Genomic DNA, 26376 nt, shown 5'->3' with positions numbered 1-26376 from the left:
GACATTTTTCTGAAACTTTCCAGTTCAAGAGACAGAACCTTACTAGTATCGCAGAAACTACTTGTCCCCTTCTAGACTAGAACCCTTTCCTCCTCACTGGAAGTAATCACCATGCTGGCTTATGATGATCATGTCATTGCCTTTCTCTTAAGTTTTATCACCTATGTGTGGGTTCCACACCAGTGTGATAGTTTTCTGTTTCTGAACTGTATTCTTTGGTCCTTGCTCTCTAGCATTTTTTGGATGCAGGTAACCCACTCTATTGCATGTGTGTGTAGTTCGCTCAGTGTCATTTCATTGTGTAAATACATCGTTTATCCACTTTACTGTTAACAGACAATTGGGTTTTTGTTTTTTTTATTTTTTATTGAAGTACAGTTGACATATAATGTTCTGTTTCCCCAGTTTGGGGGTATCTTTACAGACCATACTTTTAAGAACATTCTTGTACATATATCCTGGTATATATGAGCATGGATTTCTTTATAGAGTACACACCTAGAAATAGATTAGCTGGCTCATAGGATATACATATCTGCTATTTTATTGGATAATACCAAATCTGTTTCAAAGGGATGATGTTAACAGTTTATATTCCCATCAATATGTATAGGAGTTCCTCTCACCTCACATCTGAACCAGTATTTTGTACTGACAAACTTTTAAATTTTAGTCAATCCAGTGGGTTTATAGAGATAGCTCATAGTGGTTTTAATCTACATTTCCCTCCTGACAGCGAGGTGAAGTGCCTGTCTTTATTTACCAGTTAGATTTTCGCTTCCATGAAGCACCTTCCCCGTCATTCTCCCTGTTGGGCTGTGCTCCCCTGCTTTTGACATGTAGGAGGAATTCTTCAGATATTCGCACAACACCCCCCTCCTCCCGCAGAGTTGTGGGTGTGTTGGTGAATCAGCTCTTCACTGATTTTATGTGTCCTAACTGTCTTCCGGTTTCGTTGCTTATTTTTTTCACAGGACTAAAGTTCTTTTATGTTTTGCATGTTTTAAAAGAACTTCTTCCATACTCTTAAGATCATATGAATATTATATTATTTTCTGAAAGCTTTATAATTTTGCCTGTTATGTTTGGACATTTAGTCTATCTAAATTGATTCTGTAAAATTGGGGCCCAATTTGTTTCCAGTTTGATATTTTGTATAAGGATATACAGTTGTCCCAGAGCTATTAAACATACACTGTTTGTAGTATCAGTCAACTGTGACACAATCCAGTGTCTGTGTGTGTGAGTTTGTTTCTGGACTTCTGTTAGTCTTATTCTTATCTCAGTTACTATGGATTTATGGTAAGTCTTGATATTCTGATTGAGTTAGTCCTCCTGCCTGGCTCTTCAACAATTTTTTAGCTGTTCTTGGCACTTTGCATTTCCATGTAAATTTAAAATCAGCCTGTCAAGGCCACCCTACCTCCAAATATATAAATATATGTATATATTTATATATACAGTTATTGTATTTTTGTAATAAAATATACATAAAAGTGACCATTTTAGCCATTTTTAAGTGTAAAGTTCAGTGACATAAGCTGTATTCACATGTGCAGTCATCACCACCATCCATCTCCAGAACTCTTCCATCATCCCAAGTGGAAACTCTGCACCCAATAAACAGTAACTCTCCATTTCCCCCCTAAACAGCCCATGGCAACTACCATTCTGCTTTCTATCTCTGTGAATTTGGATATTCTAGTCATGTAGTGAAGTGAAAGTCGCTCAGTCATGTCCAGCTCTTTGCGACCCCATGGACTATACAGTCCATGGAATTCTCCAGGCCAGAATACTGGAGTGGGTAGCCTTTCCCTTCTCCAGGGGATCTTCCCAACCCAGGGATCAAACCCAGGCCTCCCTATTGCAGGTGGATTCTTTTCCAGCTGAACCACAAGGGAAACCCTCTAGTCTTTTAAGCAGAATAATAAGTAACTGGCTTGCTTGACTTGGCATAATGTCCTCAGTATCCATGCTATAGGTTCATCCACGTTGTAGTAATATGTCAGAATCTCTTTCCTTTTTAAGGCTGAGTAGTATTCATGATATTCTGTGTATGTACCACACACTATTTACCCACTCACGTGTTGATAGAAACCTCAGTGCTGTTGTGAATAATGCTGCTATAAACATAGAGGTTTATAAACATTTGTCAGTCTCTGCTTTCAGTTCTTCTGGGTGTATATCCAGACGTGAGCTTGCTGGATTAAATGGGAATGCTCTGTTGAATTTTTTGAGGAAAGCTATACTATTTTCTATAGTAACAGCATCATTTTACATTCCCACCAGCACTGCACAGGGCTCCGTTTTTTTACATCCTTGCTAAGGCTGTCATTTCCTGGTTTTGTTTTTGATAGTAGTCATCCTAATGGATGTGACATGGTATCTCATTGTAGTTTTGACTTGCCTTTCCCTGACGATTAGTGATGTTAAGTATGTTATCATGCGCTTACTGTCGTTTGTCTGTCTTCTTTGGAGAAATTTCTATTCAAGTTCTTGGTCCTACTGTATTCATCCTTAACCTTTTGGGAAATAATTTCAAACTTAGAAAAACTTTGCTTCAAAGTTTAAAAACTTTTGTTCTGAGAAAGAGTCTGTTAAGAGGACAAGAAAACTTTGCATGATTTCTCCAAAAGCACCCATATACCGTTTATTCAGATTCACCTATTACTTACGGTATTTGTTACCATAGGGTTGCCCTAATAAAGTACCACAAACTAAGTATCTTAAAACGAGTAGTTTATTTTCTCACAGTTCTAGAAGCTAGAATTCCGAAATCAAGGTGTTGGCAACGTTTTTCTTCTGATCTGAGGACAGATTCTTGCTTGTCCCTTCCTTGTTTCTGGTGTTTGCTGGCAGCTCTTGGCTTTCCTTGACTTGTGGCCACAGAATTTTAATCTCTCGCCTCCATCTTCACATGCCTTTCCCCCGTGTGTATGTGTGTGAGTATCTGACTTTCCATTTCTTTTTTTTTTTCCCATTTATTTTTATTAGTTGGAGGCTAATTACTTTACAATATTGCAGTGGGTTTTGCCATACATTGACATGAATCAGCCATGGATCTACATGTGTTCCCCATCCTGATCCCCCCTTCCACCTCCCTCCCCATCCCATCCCCCCTGGCTCTTCCCAGTGCACCAGCCCTGAGCACTTGTCTCATGCATCCAACCTGGGCTGGTGGTCTGTTTCACCTTTGATAGTATACTTGTTTCAGTGCTATGCTCTCAGAACATCCCACCCTCGCCTTCTCCCACAGAGTCCAAAAGTCTGTTCTGTACATCTGTGTCTCTCATTATTATACAGAGTGAAGTAAGCCAGAAAGATAAAGACCAATACAGTATACTAACACATATATATGGAATTTAAAAAGATGGTAATGATAACCCTATATGCAAAACAGAAAATGAGTTTCCATTTCTTATAACAACACCCAAATCCATTAAAACTTCATCTTGACTTGATTACATCTGGAAAGAAATGATATCCAAATAAGGTGACATCCACAAGTTCTGAGTGGACACGAGGTTTTGGCTGCAACCTATTGCTTTATCATTTTTGCTCTCCTTCTTTATGTATGTATGTAAACTTTTCATCAGAATAATTTGAGAGTAAGTTATATACATCATGATTCTTTGTGTCTAAATATTTTCACGTGGATTCTTAAGAATAAGGAGATTTTTTTGTGGTACAGCATTTAAGTCACCAACTATAGGGTATTAGTTGATGGGTTATTTTAACCTAATTGATTTTTCTTTTTCTAGTTTAGTTTGTTCCAGTAGGTTCCTTTATAACAGTAGTATCCAGGCTGGTATCATTTATTGCTTATAGTTCTATTTCTTTGGGTTTCTTTAATTTAAACTTGTTGTTTAGCCTTTGTGTTATATGACATTGACATTTAGAATAACAGAGTGACCTGACTTTGTTAAAAATATACTTTTGTTTTTTAACTAATAGATTTTATTTTTAGAACAGTTTCAGGTTTACAGAAAAATTGAGTAGAAAGTATAGAGGTCTCCTACATGTCCCTACCCTTTTTAAATTACCCCTAATATTATCCTCTTTCATTTGTGTGGTACACCTATTACAAATGATGAATGAATATTGATATATTATTGACTGAAGTACATAGTTTACATTAGAGTTCACTTTCTGCCTTGTATAATCCTATGCATTTTGACAAATTGTATGCATTTTGACAAATGTCATGTCATATATCCATAATTATATCGTACAGGATGGGGAATACATGTAACTCCATGGCTGATTCATGTCAATGTATGACAAAACCCACTGAAATGTTGTGAAGTAATTAGCCTCCAACTAATAAAAAAAAAACATAATTATATCGTACAGAATAATTTCACTGCTCTGAAAACCCCATGTGCTCCATCTATTCACCCCTTTCTCCTTCCATCCCACAAACTGCTGGCACCAACTGATGCATTACCGTCTCTATAGTTTTATGTTGCAGATCGTCAGCAGTTGCAACAATACAGTTGGAGTAGCAAATATGTGTGTATAAGTTTCCTTCCTGTTTCGTGGCTTGATGGGTCACTTCTTTTTATTGCTGAATAATACTCCATTGTATGGCTATATCATATTGAAGATCTTAGATGCGTCCAAGTTTTGGCGGTTAAGAGTAAGGGTGCAGTAAGTTTTTGTGTGCCTATTTTTGTGTGGACATAGGTTTTCAGTACATTTTGGGTAAACACCAAGGAGCGTGATGGCTGGATCCTGTGGTAATGCTGTGTTTAGCTTTGTGAGGAACTGCTAAACTCTTCCCCAGCGGCCATGCCACTCTGCCGTCCCCTGCAGGAACTGAGGGTTCTGCTGCTGCGCATCCCCCCAGCCTTCAGAGGCGTCACTCTTCTGTGCTGTGGCTGTTCTAATAGGTGTGAGGTGGTATCTCATACATATATTGTTGAGCAGCTTTTATATGCTTACTTGTACTTGTCATCTGTATATCTGCTTTGATGAGATCGTTTAGTCATTTTTTAATTGGGTTTTACACCTGAGTGAATGTTTGTGTTCCTCCACAATTCATGTTAAAGCCACAATACCCAGTGTGATGATATCTGGAGGTAGGGCCTCTGGGTGATGTGATCAGGTCATGAGGGTGAAGCCGTCATGAATAGGAGTGAGTGCTTTCGTACTCAGAGACACACAGGAGAAATGGTACCTCTTTCACCTGAGGATACAGCAAGAGGGCAGCCATCTGCAGATCAGAAAGAGGGTGATCACCAGAAGGAAACTGGCCAGCCCCTTAATCTTGGATTTCCTAGCCTTCGGAGCAATGTGAAGTAAATGTTGTTTAGACCACCCAGTCTATGTGTTACGGCGGCCCAAATTGACCAAGACAGGTTGTTCTCTTATGTGGGTTTTAAGAGTTCTTTGTACACTTCATACAACAAAAGCCTTTATCAGATATGTATTTTTCAAACATTTTTGCCCAGGGTGTGACTTGTCTCTTCACTCTAGCAATGTCTTCCTCAAAGAAGAAGTTTTTAATTTTGATGAAGTCTCTCTTGTCAGTTTTTTCTTTCATAGTTCATTCTTTCGGTGTTGTACCTAAAAACTCACTGTCAAATTCAAGGTCAGCTAGATTTTCTATGTAATCTATAAGTTTTACAGTTTTGCCTTTTCTGTTTAGGTCTGTTCTCCATTTTTAGTTAATTTTTGGGAATGGTATAACATCTGTGTCCAGATTCTTTTTTTTAACAGATCTTTTTATTCTGGTAAAGTATGTATATAATATAAAATACTTCATTTCAACCGTCTTTAAGGGTACCATTCAGTGGTTTTAATTACATTCACAATGTTTTTGCAGCTGTCACCACTATCTATTTCTAAAATTTTCTCATCACTCTAGAATCTCTGCACCTCTTGAACAATTACTTCCTATTCCTACCTCCCAACAGTGTCTGGTAACCTCTAATCTACTTTCTGTCACTATGAATTTGCCTATTCTAAATACTTCTCACTATGAACTTGCCTATTCTAAATATTTCATATACGTGGAATCATACAGTATTTGTCCTTTTGTGTCTGGCTTATCTCATTTAGTATAATGTTTTCAAGGATTACTCATGTTGTAGGATATATCAGAACTTCATTGCTTTATATCAGTTCAGTCGCTTAGTTAAGTCCAACTCTTTGCGACCCCATGGACTTCAGCACACCAGGCTTCACTGTCCACCAACTCCCAGAGCTTTGCTCAAACTCACGTCCATTGAGTTGGTGATGCCATCCAATCATCTCATCCTCTGTCGTCCCCTTCTCCTTCTGCGTTCAGTCTTTCCCAGCATCAGGGTCTTTTCCAGTGAGTCAGCTCTTCACATCAGGTGGCCAAAGTACTGGAGCTTCACCTTCAGCATCAGTCCTTCCAATAGATATTCAGGACTGATTTCCTTCAGGATTGACTGGTTTGATCTTGCAGTCCAAGGGACTCTCAAGAGTCTTCTCCAATACCACAGTTCAAAAGCATCAATTCTTTGGCACTCAGCTTTCTTTATGGTCCAACTCATATCTGTCCATGACCACTGGAAAAACCATAGCCTTGACCAGACAGACTTTTGTCGGCAAAGTGATGTCTCTGCCTTTTAATATGCTGTCTAGGTGGTCATGGGTTTTCTTCCAAGGAGCAGTAATACTCCTTTCCATAATAATGTGGCGTGTTTTTACCACATTTTGTGTATCCCTTTATCTGCTGATGGATACCTGAGTTAACATCCACCTTCTGGCTATTGTGAATAACACTGAAAATTGATGTAGAGTGTGTTTGGGTTCCTGCATTCAGTTGTTTAAGTGTCTAAGAGAAGTGCTGCTGGCTCACGTGGCAGTTCTGGGTTTAACTTTCTGAGAAACCGCCACTGCCTTCCAGAGCTCTGGCGCTGTTTTCCATTCGCAGCAACAGTGCAGAGGTTCTCGTTCCTCCACATCCTTGTCAGCGTTCTTTGAAGCTAAAAGGTTTTAATTATGATGAAGTATGAATTCTCTGTTCTTGTTTTTGTTTATGCTCTTGATGTCATAGTTAAGAATACATTGTGAGTTTTATGATTTTAGCTCACATTAGGCCTTTAATCAGTTTCGAGTTGATTTTTATACATATATTGTGAGGCAGGGCTCCAGCTTTATTCCTTTGCATGTGGAAATGCAGTTGTCCTAGTCACTTGTTGAAGTGACTAATCTTCTTTGAATGGCCATTTACTCTTGTCAAAAATATTTGCCCCAGATAAATGGGTTTATTTCTAGACTCTTAAATCTATTCCATTGATCTCTGTGTCTATCCTTATGCCAATACCAGTTTTTGGTTACTCTGGATTTGCACCGTATTTTGAAATTGGGAAGTATGGGTTCTCCAACTTTGTTCTTCATTTCCAAGATTGTTTGGCTACTTAGGATCCCTTGCTTGCCTGGTTGCTGAGAAGAGTTGGATGTAATTCTTATCTTTGTTCCTGTAAAGGTAAGGTCCTTTCCCCCCGCCCTGGCTTCTTTCAAGACTTTTCTTTTAGTGAGCCTGTGGCTCTGGGCTGGGAACTTCACAAGTGCTTCTGTTTTTTCCCCAGCCTCTAAGTGGGGCCTGATGGCTGGAAAGGTTGAAGGTGGGTTTTCCCTTCCTCCATGTTGTTAGACTCTGAAACCTAAACCCCAGTAGGTTATGATCTGGATAGATGGTTTATTCTTGAGGGCAGGCTTGTGAAGAACAGAATGCTGTGGCATACTTCAAAGTGGCCACTTTTCCCCCTCCCTGCCAGAAGTCCCAGGGACTTTTTCCTTCTCTGTTCACTGTGAGAACCTGATAGAGCTCCACAAGGTAAAAGTCACACACAAAAACGTACAGGCTTCGCTGGGGTTTAAAACTCCAGACTTGTACACACTGGGCCTTTGGCAGTTCATCAGTTACAGTTTAGTTTTCCCTGCCCTGGTGCTGGTCCCTGGGGAAGTGTCTTCTAGAGGTTTCTGCTCTGATGAGCTGTGGTTCTCTGTATCTACCTGTTTGTGCCTCTAACTTGGCGGTGGGGGCAGCAGTTTGCCCTGTGAGTTAATGTCTCTGATGGAGCTAAGAAGAATTGATTTTTCAGTTTGCTCAGCTTTTTACTTGTTGTTAAATGGTGACTTCTAAGCTTCTGATATGCTGGACTAAAAACCTTCTCCTAGAGTTTTAACTGTCAGAAACATCCACACTGAGCACCAGCCATTTACCGCTCACAGTTTACGGGTGTCTATCCAGTACTGCTGCTCATGGCGTCTTCTGCTCCTGGGCTTCTGTCTGGTCGGCTGTGATTCTCTCTGTCTGCTTATCTGTCTGTCCAGTTTGGGGGCAGCAGATTTCCCTGTGACCTTTGTCCTTCAACAGGTCTAAAAAGAGTTATTGATTTTCAGGTTTTTGTTTCTGTTCTTTTTTTAGCTTTCTCCTTGTGAGCACAGTAGTGATAGCTTCCAAGACCCTTATCTGCCACACCAGAACCTGGAAGACTCCCTCTGTCCTTCTCATCCTGCTACTACTTCCGCTTCACACCACCATGGTTATACATGTTTCTCTAGGTCATATATTTACCTGGGAGTGAAATGGCCGAGTCATAGCATTTATGTATGTCATCAGATTTACTGCATAGTGCTAATTAATCTCCAAAATGTTTATACCAACTTACCATCCTACAAGGGGTAAATGAGAATTTCTGTTACTTTACACATTTCCAGATCAATCCAGTATTCTTAGAAAGTTGTGGGTCTGATCAGATCTACCTGTCTTCATGAGGTCTTCATTTAGTTTAGTACCAACAAAATTATTTGTTAATATTATTTTTTATCTATACAGACTGCTTTTAAAAAATACTGCCCTTAAGTAACTTACACATTAACTTACATGGTAAATTCCAGATTTAAATAATCATTCATTCATTCATAGTGGGCACTGCTGAGCTCTAGACACACTGTTCTACCTAACACTGGGGATGCGATAATGAGCATAAATCAAAAAGGAACTGTCGTTCCACATTTTACTAAAAGACCTCACACTGCTTTATTTAACTATTGAGTTAGTGGTTTAGAAAACATTTTGACTTAATTGCATCTTTTTTTGTGAATTCCTAATATATTAATGAGATGGGCCTCACATTTTAAAATTATTTGTTATTAGTCAGCATCTTAAAGGTATTTTGTTTTGCATAGGGTGTATTATTTTTTTTTAACTTTTAAAAAACATTCATACGTAGCATGGCACTTACTTAGTAGGAATTCAGATATTTGCTACTTGCTCTAAGTTATAATTGTCACAAACCATTTAAATTCAGTTATCCTGGTCCTAAAAAACATTAAAGTTTCCAGCAACCATTAGAGTTCCAGAGCTTCGCTAACACGCCCTCTACTGTATCCACTGACAGCAGTCCTTCATTTGCACCAAAGGTTTGATGGTGTAAAACTGTTGTCAGCACACCCGATCATCACATTGTAAGCCAAATTATGAGAAACCTAGACCCAATCACTGGATGAACTTTTTAGGAGTATCAGACTAAATACATTTTGATAGTTGTTATTTTGTCTGTGAAAAAGTCAAACTATTTGTCATAATTATGAAAAGGATAAAATCAAAATGGTTTTCACATGAACACAGCATTGTATACCATTCAAAAAAAATTTTTTTTTCTTAGTTAATCCTTTGCCAAAAACTTTAACCATGAATTCTTTTTAGTCCAGATGCTTGGGGCCACACAGTTTTGAAGTATGAAAAGCCTGTCAAGTTCACTACTGTCAAAGGATAACGACAGTGTTGAAAACTGATGCTCTCTCTGTCTTTCGAGTTGAAAGTCTGAAATAAACCAGTCTATCCAAAAGAAATCCACCCACTTTTCCTTACTTGCGGGAAGTTATCTCACCAAGCACTCTGAATCCTGGCTGCAGCATACTATGTACTGGTTGTTCACTGCATAACTCTGGGAGGTTTTCACTCATTCTTCGTCATCAGAGAGTTATGTATTTGTGGTAACAATTACATGGGGGCAAACAATGATGTCCGTTGAGGTGCCTTTTTCCTACTTTGCTCAGGGTGTCGTTGAGCCCGTAGAATTTTTAGTCTGGAGATAAAATGATGGATGTTCTGCTGCAGCCATCTTCACAACCTGCTGTGTGACCAGCCGGGTCTCAAACACAGGCAGATTTACAGGAGAGATGACCTGTTTCCTTAGCAAATAAGGTGTGCAAAAGTGGCAGGACACAGAGTTTTAGACTAAGACTAATAAGTCATCAGCCAGATGCAGTGTTTAAACTCTGCTTAGATCCTAGTTTGAATAAATCATCTGCAGAAAGAGTTTTGAGATAGCTGAGAACACTTGAGTATGCCTTGGGCTTCCCTGGTGGCTCAGCTGGTAAAAAAGCCGCCTGCAATGACGGAGACCTGGGTTCAATCCCTGGGTTGGGAAGATCCCCTGGAGAAGGGAAAGTCTACCCACTCCAGTATTCTGGCCTGGGGAATTCCACGGACTGTATAGTCCATGGATACGCAAAGAGTCAGACCCAACTGAGCGACTTTCACTTTCACTGGGTATTGAATGGTATTAAGAAATTACTATTCATTTTGTTAGGTGTGATCATAGTATTGTGATTACATCTTTTAAAAGTCCTTATCTTTTAGAGATACATACTAAAGTATGTGTTGGTAAAATGATATATCTCAGAATTAGTTTTAAATACTTCCAGGAAAAAAAAAGCAGAGGAAGGTGGATCTAGCAAGAAGAGCAGAAGTTGAAACTCAGTGATGGTACATGAGGTGGTATAATGGTATTTGTCGTGTCCTACTCTGCGACCCCATGGACTATAGCCTGCTAGGCTCCTCTGTCCATGGGATTTTCCAGGCAAGAATATGGGAGTGGGACTGCCATTTTTTTCTCCAGGGCATCTTCCCAACTCAGGGATCAAACCTGCGTCTTTTGCATTGGCAGGCAGATTCTTTATCACTGCACCACCTAGGACGCCTGGTATAATGGTATACCATTATACTCTTGTGTATATTTGAAACTTTTCTAATTTAAAAAAAGTAGAGAAAGAAAGTAAACTAGCTGTCACTAGATCTTATGTCCAAAAGGAAATCCAATAGAAGTCAGTGAGGAATGTTCATCATTTTACCTCTTCTTGCTGCAGGAATCATTCCATTTTAGGAATTATAGACAGCTCTAAAACGCCACTGAAATCACAAGTCATTTCCTTTCCTATTGCTGGTTCCTAGTCTTCCTTCTACCACAGATAAACTTTATTAGTTTGAGGGGTGGGGGCTTATAAGTAATGTATCAATAAGTTGTTCTTATGAACCCCATAGCAGTGAGGAAGTTATAGCAGTTAACTTTAAGAAGATCAGCAGAATGTTACAGTGGAAAGAATACAGGATGTGGAACCAAAAGGCCTGATTCTTAGTGATTAGCTCTGTGGCCTTGAGCACTTAACCTCCCTCTCCGGTAATACTTCCTGAAGGTAACTCACAAATACAAATTATTTTAGACCCCAACTAAGCAAGTTTGGTATCATGCTGGCTGTAAAGTCTATGCAGTTTCACCGGCCAGCTTAGATACTCAGGATGCCTTGACTTCGGAAGAAGAAGAAATCTGAAGTTGTTTTACAGCAGTGTCTCCCTTGTGTCCTCCTAGAGTATTTCTTGCAGTTAGGCTCTTTTTTGTTTTTTCAGTACTCTGTTACGGGAAATGTTTTCACAAATGTATTGCCTCATTTGACTTATTATCCATGATCTGTAGTTTGACTTTTTATTTAAAGATGTTTTCCCCCAAACGGTGTTATATTAGCAAATTTTCATAGGCTGATCATCCTCTAAGACTCATTTTAGTAATTTAACAAGTGTTTATTCGTTTCATGGTGGCTATGCTCTGAAAGAAGCAATGAATTATTTTATAAAGTTAGTTTGCAGTCTCTGCCCTCAAAAAAAAAAAAAAAGGTGTGTGGCTCAGAAACATTTTTCTGCTTCCCTCAAATTGACATAGGCAACTCACTGCCCCAGTAACTTCTCCTCTGCACCATGGTTTTCAGTGCTGGGTGGCTGTAGGTGGGGTAGGCATCTATAGGCAGTGAGTGACTGCTATAGTCATCAGTATTTTGAGTCCTCTTCTTCTGTAAAGTGGGAATCTCCTTTGCTGCCATTTATTCTTTGGTTCACTGCTTGCTTAAAAAATAGCACACATTTGATCTATGGGCTTTGTATCAGGTGATTATCTCCTTGGCCCTTGCCTCTTCCTGGAGACTTCCATACTTTATCTCCCACCTTTCTCTTGAGCACTGGCTTCATATGCCCCGTTAACCAATAGACGTCTGTGCCTGGATATACAGTCTTCAAGTTCAGTATGTTCAGAACTGTTTTTCCTTTTGCATTTAGTCAACATTTGTTTGACCAGCCACTGTGCTTGGTGTTAGAGATAGCAGCTTACTGTAACTATATACAGTAAGAGAACCTCTATAGTTTATTCTGAGAATCTTTTTAAAAATTATTTATTTGTGGCTGCTCTGAGTCTTCATTGCTGTGTTCAGGGTTTCTCTAGTTGCAGCGAGCAGGGGCTACTCTTTCTGCGGTGCATGGGCTTCTCATTGCAGTGACTTCTCTTGTTGCCACTCTACTTTCAGAGATCAGCGCAAACCTGTACTGTATGTCTTATATTACAATAAAGTGTGTGGTCCAGGAAGAGCAGATACTCTGTCTTTGCAGAGATGTTATCGATACATTTTGACACTCTGTAGCCTAAATAAGCTCTGCACATACTGTTGAGGCTATAACTAGTCTTTAGTAGTAGTTACATTATTTCAGGATAAGACAGTCAACAAAATACTAACCGCTTCCTTAACATTTAGAATTAATTTACCAATTCTTACATTTAAAAAAAACTACCTGCTTGTATCCAGTTAATTTTCTCCCAGCCCCTGTCCTGTTCCTTTTATATATTGTATCTTAATAATGTCAAATAAAACACTTAAAAGTTGTTGGATTTCTGTTAAATGAAAATAGCCATCACGTAAGATTACTTGTGTTATCTTCAATTTACCCCTTCTCTGTTATTACCTGTGTCTGGTCTCCAAATGCAATGAGTGAGTTGTTCTTCCAAAATGGTTATTGGATCTGATCATTTCTTTCTTTTGGTCACTTTATCATGCAAGCCAACATCAGTTTTTTTGCTTGATTTTTGAGAGGACTAAACATTAGGTCAGTTTAACCATCTCTAGGCTGACCTGTACATTCCAGGCCCAGGTCCCTTCATCACCCTTATGAAGAATTTTTAAGATGCTGTTTCAAACATCAATTATTCCTCTGCTTGAAAGCTTTCAGTTGGCCTCTACTGCCTAAGAGATGCCAAGATCAAGTCTTCCATCTCGGTGTTAAAAACTTTCAGAATTTGACTCCACCAAACTTATCCACCTTTACTTCCCACTGCTCTTTATTTCTAGCTTTGCATAACTTTGATCTTGCCCTGTTGCCATGTTTATTTCTTCTTTGCAACAGTCTTTCAACTGTTACCTTCCCAATCCTGTCTTTTCCTCCTCAGTTTTTTTCAATTCAGTTTACCTTTAAGACTTGACCCTCAGTGCCTCTCTAAGCACTCTTCTCTAGTATCTCTTGGTACAACAGCTCTTCTTTCCGTGGATATCTTCTGTTTATCAGTAGACACAGTGTTGAGGATCGCCACTGTGCAAGCATAGTATTCCTTATGGACTTGGTTGCATATTGTCTTCTGTTGTCTTGAGAGCTGGCGAGAATATTCAGCATGGAAGTAGGAAGACAGGCCAGTTTAACTCCCGTCAGGATCTATACAGAATTTATCTACACTATTAGTTTTTTGTACTTAGACCTATCTGATTAGGTCCTCTGATATAAAAGTTTCAGGCAGAAATCAGGATTTCCTGGGAATAACTTATGTAGTTATTCGTACATTCTTCCAGCAGATACTTACTGAGTGATTTTACTGTGTGCCAGGCACTGTTCTGGGTGGGAGTGAAACAGCAGTAAATAAAATGGAAAAAATAAAACCTCATGCCTTTGTGGAGCTTTGTGGGGGCAAAAAGACAAGTAAACCAGTAAAGTCACACAGCAGGATGTGCAGTGAAGAAAAACAGATGAACGACACAGCATGGGACAGGATGCTATTTCAGATAAGACAGAGAAGACCTCTCTGAGAAGGACACTTTGCAAGAGATCCAAATGAAGGAAGAGAATAAACCGGGGTGGGGGGAGGGGGGACCATTGCAGGCAGAGAAGGAACAGCAAGTTCAGAGGCCCTGAGGTAACACTGTGTTTGATATAATCAAGGAACAGTAAAAAGAACATGTGACTAGACTATTAACAGTGGCTTAGAGGGCTAGTGGTTAGAGATGAGATCAGAGAGATGCATGGGGAGCCAGGTCCCACCACAGTGCAGGACTTGTGATTTTATTGTGTTGTGGTAAAACCTGGGTGGGTTTCGAGCAGAAGAACGCCATGCTAAGATTACTGTGGAAAAGGAACCCTCACACTGGTGAACAGGGAACAGACGAGAGGGTAGCAGGGAAGCAGGTGTGCGGCAGCTCCAGGGGAGAGATGGATGCTTGTTAACCATCCCTCTTGACATGAACAAAGGCTCTGTGGCATAACTTACTGTGCATGCAGGGTGAGGAAAAGACACAGTCTGTATCCTCATAAGTTAAGAATCTACAACCAGAGTTCAGTCCAACCAGTGGGGGTAGGTATGTTTTCCTTGTTGAAGTATTTTAAAGAAAAATGCTCTGAATTTACTCTTAAAAAACAAATCTGAAAAGGGAATATCCTCAATTCCTTGAATACTTTCTATAATGGCCACAAAGCAGTGAAATAATGAGGTTCCCAGTCAGGTAGAAGCTACTGTAATGGCTGTGGCCATTACATAGATCAGCGATCACTGTTCTCCTGAGTTACTTGAAAATGAACTGTTTTATTACTTTAGGCCCAAGGTCTGCACTGTAGTCTTGACACAGACTGAAGGGGATTGAGAGAGCTGGTCAGGTTGATTTATATCACGGCACTGTTGACCTTTATCATTTGCCTGTAGATGTGATTGCTATAGGCAACCATACCTTCAGCCTATTAACTAACTTCTCACTGAAGAAGTCAGTGTCATTTATACCAAATAAGTTAAGCAGTATTAAATTGGATTGGGATGGACACTGCACCCAGTTAAAATATTGATAATTTTCTATTTTAATCTTATAAGTATATAATACACCTATTATATAGCATAAAAGCAAACCATGCACCTCGCACAATGATCTCATTTAGTTCTCAGAGCAGCACAATTAGAAAAGTTATTGTCATGACAATTTAATAGAAAATGAGGCTCAGAAGTGTCAAGTAATTACCTGAGTGTGCATAGCTAGGTATGTAGCAGGCTTTTGACTACAAACATTACGATTATAAATACTACCCAAGCCTGTCTTTCCTTTTCAGTGACTACCACTTCAAAATGAAATAAACTGCCTTCTAACTTTAATCCACCTCTTCTCACATGTCTAATCTTCCCTCAGTCCCTAGCTGTACTTAGCCTTACCAACTCAATTCACTGTGTCAAACAGACAGAACATTTTTAAGAAAAACCTAATTTCCTAATGGTTCAAGTCTACCAGCATACTCATTTTATCATATCTCCATTAACAAAGTAGATTACCTGTTTATATTTCTGCCTTTATAACCTGTCTTGTCCTTTGTTCACATTTGTTTTGGGATCTGTGTTTTCTTACCAAACTTGTATATACTTTTTAGGAGGAAATTTTATGTATGATTTTTTTTTTATAGTCATTTTTACTACACTGAGAGTTGTAATAAAAACTAGCTCAATCCGGTCAGCAGGCAGAAGTCATCTAGAAGGAATTCTGCTTTAAGCAAAAATAGTGTGTCCTGTTGCTTCCTCCACTTTAAACTTCAGGTATACCTGAGGCTGCTCAAATTTTTCATTTAATTCCTTGAGGAGAGTGAAAAAATTGGCTTAAAGTTCAACATTCAGAAAACTAAGATCATGGCATCTGGTCCCATCACTTCATGGCAAATAGATGGGAAACAGTGGCTGACTTTATTTTTCTGAGCTCCAAAATCACTGCAGATGGTGATTGCAGCCATGAAGTTAAAAGACGTTTACTCCTTGGAAGGAAAGTTATGACCAACCTAGATAGCATATTAAAAAGCAGAGACATTACTTGATCAACAAAGGTCCATCTAGTCAAGGCTATGGTTTTTCCAGTGGTCATGTATGGATGTGAGAGTTGGACTATAAACAAAGCTGAACGCAGAAGAATTGATGCTTTTGAACTGTGGTGTTGGAGAAGACTCCTGAGAGTCCCTTGGACTGCAAGGAGATCCAACCAGTCAATCTTAAAGGAAATCAGTCTCGAGTATTCATTGGAAGGGCTGATGCTGAAGCTCCAATACTTTCGTCACCTGATGCGAAGAACTCACTCATTGAGAAAGATTACAGTGTTGGGAAAGATTGAAGGCAGGAGGAGAAGGGGATGACAGAGAATGAGAAGGTTGGATAGCATCACCCTCTCGATGGACATGAGTTTGAGCAAGCTTTGAGAGTTGGTTGATGGACAGGAAAGCCTGGCGTGCTGCAGTCCATGGGGTTGCAAAGAGTCAGACACGACTGAGCGACTGAACTGACCTGTTCATGTTTATGTTAGGGGAATCTAACATTTAGGAAATATTTGCCAACAAACAAAAAAAGAATTTGGCGTTTGGAAGTATTTCATAGGCACCTGTAATCAAACCCACAGAAGTTAGCAGCTTGAGGCTGTGTCGTAGGTAAAATGTCTGTAAAGGTTGGTCGGCACTCTCATTCATTTACGGTATTGTGGGGACAAGATCATCTTAAGTCTTCCTGTCTTCCTGATCTTCATCTTTGTCGCCTGTTCAGAAATGTTTATGCCGAGTAACATTTAAATGTTTAACATATTGATTTAGCTATTTCTAGCACATGTAAGGGCTTCCCTGGTGGCTCAGTTGGTGAAGAGTCCACCTGCAATGCAGTAAACCCAGGTTCAGTTCCTGGGTGGGGAAGATTCCCTGGAGGGGGCATGGCAATCCACTCCAGTATTCTTGCCTGGGAAATCCCGAGGACAGAGGAGCCTGGCGGGCTACAGTCCATGGGGTTGCCAAGAGTTGAACACGACCTAGCGATTAAACCGTCACCAGCACATACAAAGTAATAACAGCCTTTTATTAGTTATTTTCTAGCTTTTGAAGCAGCCAACTTCCTTATAAATTTCATTGTTCACTGTTGTCCTCAAAAATACCTCTTCAGTTGACATTGTGGTTTCCCGAGTTTCCTGCATCAACTGCTGCATTTTCTAGAACCATAGACTGGTTACCACATGCCATGCTTCACAGCAAATGAAAAATCCTTGTTTCCCCTTAGTAGTCTCTCAACAAGCATGTAACGCAGTCTCCACGGGAGCTGTCTCCCTGCCCCATTAGTGTGCGAAGGAGGAAGATCCCTGAGGTGTAAAGGATGAAAAAGTGGGTTTTATATTTGAAGTTTTAAGTTACCAACATTTTTCCTTTATAGCTTAATCATTGAAATTTTCTAATCATGTTTAGAAGGACGAAGATTTTATTTCAGAGATTGAAAAAATGCAGTGTGACATTTTATAGCAGATCACAACACAATGGGGCAGTATTTAATTTTTTTAATTTTTTCTTATATCTGTTTATGAAGACGTCCTTATTTTTTATTACTCTGTTTAACTGCCTTTGAAGTGAAATCACTCAGTCGTGTCCGACTCTTTGCAACTGCATGGACCGTAGCCTGCCAGACTCCTCTGTCCATGGAATTCTCCAGCCAGGAGTACTGGAGTGGGCAGCTTGTCCTTTCTCCAGGCGATCTTCCCAACCTGGGGACTGAACTGGGGTCTCCTGCACTGCAGGTGGATTCTTCACCAGCTGAACTAACTGGGAAACCCTACCTGTCTTTAATCCAACCTTAAATATTTGTTCCTTTGCTCAGGGTTTAAATATAATCAGGAACAATTCTTAAGGAAATCTGGCTTATGAAATATTTTATCCAGTCTGTCTTCTGTTCACATTTCTTAGGAACAGGTATGGAGGAGGGGAAAACAAAAGATAAGATTTATTTATTTAAATTTGGTAAAAAGAGCTGCCATTGTTTTCTTTACTGGCAAAGCAGGGAATGAGTGGCAAGGCATTTTCTTTGTAAGAACAGTAATTTTTGATTTGAAGCTCATGGATTCAATGCTATATCTCCCCTGGACACATTATTTAAAATACATATTCTTTTCTCATGAAAATGGTATGTGTTCAGCCCTGAATGTTCATTTTCTTTCACTTTGAGGAAACCTATTCTAGTTGATTTAAGGTGGACTAGTTTGTTATAAAATTGAACAGTTAAGGTTTGCATCAATTTTTGTATATACTATGATTAGATTATTTCAAGTAAACTTATTTTTTGATTGAGGTATGTTTGATTTATAGTATTATATAATTGTCAGGTGTAAAGTATAGTGACTCATTTTTTAAAGGTTATACTCCATTTATAGTTATTTTAAAATACTGCTATATGCTCTGTGCTATGCAGTATATTCTTGAGGCTTATTTATTTTATACCTAGTGGTTTGTACCTCTTCATCCTCCACCCCTTTCACCCCTGCCCTTCCCTCTCCCCACTGATAACCATTAGTTTGTTCTGTATATCCATGACTCTGTTTCTTGTTACATTTATGTTTATTTTTTATATTCTGTGTACAGGTATATCACACAGTATGTCTTTCTCTTAGCTCACTGAGCAGAATATCCTCCAAGTCCATCCATGCTGTTGCAAATGGCAAAATTTCATTCTTTTTTATAACTGAGTGGTAGCGCATTGTGTGTATATGTATATACACACACACTCTGGAATACATACACACATAATGGAATGTATATACTACATTGTCCATTACTACATTATCCATCGATCTGTTGATGGACCGATTGCTTCCTTATCTTGGCTATTGTAAATAATGCTGCTGTGAACATGGGGTGTGCTGTCTTTTCCAATTAATGTTGTTTTCGTTGGATGTGTACCCAGGAGTGGAGCACTGCTGGATCATATGGTAGGTCTGTCTTTAGTTTGTTGAGGAACCTCCATACTGTCTTCCACAGTGGCTGTACCAGCTTACATTCACACCAGCAGTGTGAAAGGGTTCCCTTTTCTCCCCATCCTTGCCAGTAGTTTTGGTCTTTTTGATGATAGCCATTCTAAAAGCTGTGAAGTGATACCTTATTGTGATCATTTGAATTCTCTGACTTTAGTAATGTTGATCACCTGTGTGAACTTCTCTGACGTTTAGTGATGTTGATCACCTGTATGTCTTTTTTGGAAAAATATCTGTTTAGGTCTTATGTTGTTTTGATGTGAGCTGTTTATGTATTTTGGATATCAACCCCTAAATCAATTCCAAGTATTTTCTCCCATTCAGTAGTTGTCTTTTCATTTTGTCGACAACTAGTTCATTTTTAAGTCATCTTCAAAAATAGCGATTCCTCTTTCTATAACTAGTTTTGTGTCTAAATTTTTTGCCATAACATGGCTAAATGCAGGTGCCCACCTGACTTTTACATTACTTTGTTCAAGACTGACAGAAGGCCAGTGTGACTGAAGTGTGAATGAAAGGGGATAGTGATGTGAGAGGACCGATCTTGTATCAGATCGTATTCAGTCATATGAAGGCCATGACAAAGAGCTCAGATTCTAAGTGAGATGGGGGACTGTTTGTTTTTAAAATATCACTTTGGCTGCTATGGAGAAAAACCATATAACACAGGAAAAGAAGAGGCTCTTCTAGTAATCAAGGCTAATGGATTAGTGTAATTGAGGAATCGGAGAGACCAACTGAGGATGTTTTACAGAAAAAAGTGTATAGGACTTGGTGGTGTTGAATCTAAGCTTCAAGGGAAGAGGCACCGAGGCCACGCCCAGGCCTGATGATCAGTGTATGCTGCTGCAGTGGCCGCCTTAAGTCTGTGTGTTCTGTTCTGACAGGGCGGTGCCCTTGCTGTATCTGATGACCCAAGGTTTGGGGGAAAAACGAGGGAGAAACAGGTTTAGAGGGGAAAATCAAAGTTTTGTCCACTTACGTATTATAATGGTCCTAGATTGATGAGATTTTAACTGTCTTCTTGAAAATTTTCTGAAACATTTAAATAATAATATAACAATCCAGATAGAAGTGTTTCCATATGGTCACACATAACAGACATGAATCTACCCCTCCTGCAGCTTCTGAACATCTATCCACTAGTGAATTAGCAGTCTTTGACAAAGCCTGGAGGGCTGTTTATATCAGGCTCTCTCGGCCTTCTCACTATTGGCATTTTCTATGGGAAAATTCTTTGAGGGGCTGTCTAGAGCATTATGGGCTTCCCCGGTAGCTCAGACAGTAAAAAATCTGCCTGCAGTGCAGGAGACCCAGGTTCAATCCCTGGGTCAGGGAGGTCCCCTGGAGCAGGAAATGGCAACCTAACTCCAGGACTCTTGCCTGGAGAATTCCATGGACAGAGGGGCTGGTGGGCTACAGTCCATGGGGTCGCAGAGAGTCGGACAAGACTGGGCGACTGACACCCACTTTCACCACAGGTTTACAGGGTTTCATAGCCTCCTTGGTCCGCTAGATAACAGCAGTGCCAGCTCCCAGTGTGAACACCAAAGAGGTCTCCGGGGGTCACCGAGTGTCCCGAGGGGCAGGGGAGCAGAATCGTCCCCTGCTGAGAACCACTGGTTTATAGCAACAGAACTCTCTAGCATGGTGCTGACAGTAGCGAAACCAACATCTGTTAGCACTTGGTACAGCCCCTTTACTCACGCTACCAGAATCACTGGGCAAACTGGTTAATTTTTAAAATCTACTAAGGTTGAAAAGTATCTTCAAAAATATGTAAACGCCTTTATCTTTAACTTAAATATAAGCCACTTAATAATTGTTTGATGTTGGGCCATTATCTTGAATGTGAATCCACTGGCTGGATTTCTAAGTTGTCATGCCACATAATACATTTTCTACCATTTTTAGTTTTGTGTCTTTTAAAACGGGATAGTTGATTCTGTTTTCCTTTTTGCTTTTTTTGTTGATATATAACTTTTTTTTAAGATTTCTCACCCATACCACATTTAACCATGTTTTGACTGGAGAGGGGTTGGGGGAACACTTTTAGCAAGTGTCTACCAAACCTAGCTTTCAAATAAAACTGGAAGTCTTGTACACTCACAGCTCAAGGGCTACTGAATACTTTACATTAGATAATTACCCCAAGTAGAGCCAGTAGGTTCATTAATCAGCCACTAGCTCTGCTACTAACAGAATCACGTGGGGATAGCAGAGAGCAGATTCCTAGCCACGGCCTTCCTAGGCCAGCACGCCTACCAGGTCACTTTCATCAGGTGGAGACTGGCTAAGTAGTACTCTTTGTGCCCGACAGTCTACTTGCATTCTCTTTTAATCCACAACAATCCAAAATCATAGTGTATTAATCTTTTTGTTTTGCCTTTGAGTACTGAAACATAAAGATGGCATCTTGCACATGGTTACGTAGGTAATAAGAGAGTCAGGATGTGCTTTACCCTTGCCCCACACACACCTTGGGGGTTACTTCTCTACAGAGCACTAGGTCCCCTTCTGGTCCACGATCACAAATTATACCTTTGAATGTTGACCAGTTATCAAACTAAGTGCTGTACCTACAAAATATGGGAGATCAATATAAATCTATCACTTGAAACACTTGAAAGCATCAATTCCGTATGTCTAGCCTAACCCCGCAGAGTAGGCAATGAATGGCACTCCACTCCAGTCCTCTTGCCTGGAAAATCCCAGGGACGGAGGAGCCTCGTAGGCTGCAGTCCATGGGGTCGCAGAGTCAGACACGACTGAGCGACTTCACTTTCACTTCTCACTTTCATGCATTGGAGAAGGAATGGCAGCCCACTCCAGTGTTCTTGCCTGGAGAATCCCAGGGACGGGGGAGCCTGGCGGGCTGCCGTCTGTGGGGTCGCACAGAGTCGGACACGACTGAAGCGACTTAGCGGCAGCGGCCTAACCCCCTGATAAGCTCAGCTGGTAAAGAATCCGCCTTCAATGCAGGAAACCCTGGGTCGGGAAGATCCCCTGGAGAAGGGAAAGGCTACCCGCTCCAGTATTCTGGCCTGGAGAACTCCTTGGACTGTGTAGTCCATGGGGCCGCAAAGAGCTGGACTCGACTGAGCGACTTCACTTGCAGGCGAACCCTAATACTACTTATACCCGTTTCTTCTTGCTGTGGTGACAGATTTAAAGCCACAAACTTAGTGGCTTAAAACAACACAAATTTTAGTTTTGAAGTCTGACAGGCCTCACTGAGCTAAAATCACATTCTTTTCTGACGCTCTAGTGGGGGAATCCATTTCTTTCCCTTTTCCAGCTTCTAGAGGCCACCATGTTCTTTGGCTTATGACCCTCCTTCCCTTCTGTCTTCAAAGCCAGTAATATTGTATCTCTGACATAGTCACGTGTCCCCCTTCTGACTCTGAAAAAGAAAAGCCTCCTCCTCTCACTTTTAGGGACCCCTGTGTACGTTGGGCCCGCTTGGATAATGCAGGATAACCTTTCTACCTTAGTAAAACGAGGCTGAGCGCTGTGGTACGGCTTCGGACTGGTTCAGTCGTGTTCAGTTATATTAACTGAATCTGTTTTAAATGGTCATTTTCACAAAGTCGTGAGACTGAAAGTTTGATTTGTATGAGAAATCAGCATGATTGAGTTCCTTAATATATTGGAACTGTCCTCAAAAGTCCAGGTAAATGGATCAACTGTGTAATTACAGATTCTTATAGATATGTTGGAGTCCTTTAGTATTTTAATAGTTTGAGATAGGTAAAATCAGTCTCACTAAATCTCAAACAGGAGGTTGTAATAGAACCCTGTATTTGTTACAGAATGTATTTGGTGATACTACAATAACCACATTCAAGATACTGAACAAAAATTTGCATTAGAACTTTCTATTTAGGACTTCTCCTGAATGTGCTTAAATGACTACAGATGTTAAAGGGATTCTTTCAATTGGAACTATTATTCTTTTCTGTATGTTAATGTTCTTCCCACCTATCTATCTAGACAATGGCTTTATCCTGACATGCTTCCTGATGTGGTTGCCCTGTGTGTGAGAGAGGCAATGACTTTGTCTTTTTTTAAAATAAAGGTTGTAAATTCAACAGTAAGGAATTCAAAAGGGATCTTTTAATTAATTTTACTATTTCTACCATAGGAGATGAATATGATGTATGTGCCATTTGTTTGGATGAATATGAAGATGGAGACAAACTCAGAATCCTTCCCTGTTCCCATGGTATGAATAATTACATACTGCTTTGAATTTATACGTAATTTATACTTGGGTTCAGTATTAGAAAATAGTAGGAATACATGTAAATCCATGGCTGGTTCATGTCAATGTATGACAAAAACCACTACAATATTGTAAAGTAATTAGCCTCCAACTAATAAAAATAAATGGGGGGGGGGGGAGTTAGTAGCACATCATAAGCCAGGCCTGTAATAACCAGTGATCTCATTAGAGGAGGAAGATTTATAAAAATTTACAAACTTTTGTATCGTCCCGCTGTGATGCATACAGATGAGAACATGAATAACCGTGGCAGGAGATAAAGTTCTCAACAACAGTGTACTATTTAAAAGATGTGTGTTTTGCTTCAACAGCTTATCACTGCAAGTGTGTAGATCCTTGGCTAACTAAGACCAAAAAAACCTGTCCAGTCTGCAAGCAAAAAGTCGTTCCTTCTCAAGGCGATTCAGACTCTGACACGGATAGCAGTCAGGAAGAAAATGAAGTGTCGGAACACACCCCTTTACTCAGGCCTGTGGCTTCCGCCAGCACTCAGTCATTCGGGGCCTTGTCGGAGTCCCGCTCACATCAGAACATGACAGAGTCTTCAGACTATGAGGAGGACGACAATGAAGACCCCGACAGCAGCGACGCAGAAAACGAAATGAATGAACATAGTGTTGTGGTCCAGCTGCAGCCTAATGGTGACCGGGATTACAACATAGCAAATACTGTCTGACCTTGAGGATATTGGGTTATTTCCTTTTAAAATGTTTCTTTAGGCTTATAGTTTGGTTTTTTTTTTTTTTGCTCCCTTCAGAGATTTCTGTAGAGATAATTTATTTTTTATTCTACAGGTTAATCAAGATTACTGAAACAGGTTTTTTTGATCTGGTATTTTATCTGCAGGAGTGTACTTCATTTCACTTAATAATAGACTGGTGCTGTAACTCAAGCATCAAATCGATTCTTTTGGAATGAAATGTAGCCAAAACATTAAAAAAACCCTCAGTATAGCTTGCAGTTAAGACCTGGATCACAGGACGCACACGTCCCACGCTTTCACACACAGGGTCAGCGCTGTGGCCGCCGAGCATGAGCCGACTCCCGTCTCCACGAAGTCACCCAGAGCTGCTGGGCTGGGACATGCTTGTTCTGGTGTTTGCCCAGATTGCCATCATCAGCAAGAGGCAGCGTCAGCACCACTGAGAAACTCAAAGCTTCTTCCTTTCTGTTGCCAAGCAGTCTCGCCCTGGTAGGAACAGTCAGCGCTCAGGCAGTTTGCAAAAGGTTTCTTTCTGTTTTTAAGGTTTTTAATACTATAGTGTCATGTATGAACTTGATTTATCAGCTGAAGCAACGTCTCTGACTTTACTTACTGAATTTCAGTATCCTTCAGGATTCTGTGTGGTGATCAAAACATAAGCAAAATGCTGTATAAAAATACCAAACTTCAGTAATTGTTAATATTCAGATCATATACCTCTTAATAAGAGCATCCTATGCTTATTAGCCCTGCTAAGCTATGTACAGAGGAAACTGTTCAAGTATTGGATTTGAAAACGTTGCTTATGTTTAACAGAACTAATGATGTATTTAAACAATGTATTATGAAAAGCTAAATTACACATTATTGTAACTATGTAGAAAATATAGGCTTATATATATAATCAAAATGCTAAGAATTTTTCTATGGCCTTGTATGAAGGGAGTTTGAATGTTAATAAACACGTTTTCCACTTTCTTTGTTCTCCTGTCATATTGCCCACATTAAACCTATTTATGTGCACAGTGTTTTAAAGGCACAATGATTAATTTAGGTCAGATAAATACACATTACCTTAGGATTTTATACAAAGGAACTGCTCACAAGCAATTAGGGAATCCCCCCCCAAACTGCAGACCACATTGCTCCAACAACAGTGTACATTATGGCACCTTCTTATGATTATGGTTCATCTTTACAGGAAACCGCCGTACGGCCCCGAGTGGGTAAATAACTGGATTTATCTGTACTGACATGGGAAGTTAATACTGAACAGAAGCAGGTTAGAGAATAGTTAAGTGTACCAGTTAGCCTTCTGTTATAAAAAAAAAATGTAATACATTTTAAAAAAACTTAACACTATTGAGGGAAATTTCACTTTTTGAACTGCTTTAAAAAAATTCATAAGCAACAACAAAAAAAGAGAATTTCCACTTAGGAAAATAAAACATTGAATTCTTCATTATTCTCCCACCCCTTCCCACAGAAACAAAAACAGGAGCTGAGAAACAGAATTATCAGTTTCCTATGGTAGTTAAAACAGTGCTATGGAATTTGGCACACCTGTCTAACTTTTCTGACCCTGTCTGCTCATCTGTGTAATTCACTTATCCTGAGGCAGGGTGCGCGGTCCAAACACTGAGCTCACTGTCTAGCACATCAATGTAATAGTTTTTATAATTACTGAATAAGAACAACATACCTAAAATATAATTTTTTAAAGGGAAAAAGTTAATCACTGTTAAGTGTATTAGATATTATATTCCCTCAGTCTTTAATCCACAATTCAAATTAAGGACTTGGTTCCTTCAAATTTAAGTTAGGAATTTTTCTGAGGCAAATGTCATTTTCTTTTGAAACTCTATAAACTCAGTTGTTAAAAATATATATACTTAACAGCAGTATCCAGGATTGTTACCAGTTCTAATAGTCACTTGAAATCTTTCATAATTTCTCTATGGGTGTAATTACACAGCTTTGTTTAAAGGGCCACTGAATAAAATTAAAATCCCATTTCCACTAAAAAAGTATCTTCCTAATTTAAAAATCTTCTGATTATAAAAAGTATAGTTACCTAGAAACTTACCCGAGAAAGATCTGTATTTTGCCTTCAGAAATACACATGTAAAATGCACGATATACGATATGTATTTACCCCATTGTATAAAACTCATCGGTGAGCCGTCTTGTGCAATTCTTCAGTGACTACTTTATCTTCTGAACATAGTCATCTATTCGACTCATAACCCTG

General features: G+C 39.6%; 1 protein-coding gene across 5 annotated transcripts in view; it reads left to right on the top strand.

Moving 5' to 3' along the window:
- RNF13 (ring finger protein 13) overlaps positions 1-25127 on the top strand; it is a 119813-nt gene extending 94686 nt beyond the window's left edge. For all 5 annotated transcript variants that reach the window (XM_065942465.1, XM_065942463.1, XM_065942464.1 and 2 more), the window contains 2 exons: positions 23282-23362; positions 23734-25127. In XM_065942465.1, coding sequence (XP_065798537.1) covers positions 23282-23362; positions 23734-24098 — 446 coding nt within the window. In that variant the 3' untranslated portion in view covers positions 24099-25127. The remainder of the gene's footprint in view (positions 1-23281; positions 23363-23733) is intronic.
- The last annotated feature ends 1249 nt before the right edge of the window (positions 25128-26376 follow it).

Source organism: Muntiacus reevesi, chromosome 8, assembly GCF_963930625.1.
Source record: "Muntiacus reevesi chromosome 8, mMunRee1.1, whole genome shotgun sequence".
NCBI lineage: Eukaryota > Metazoa > Chordata > Mammalia > Artiodactyla > Cervidae > Muntiacus > Muntiacus reevesi.
This window is presented reverse-complemented; position numbering and strand designations above follow the sequence as displayed.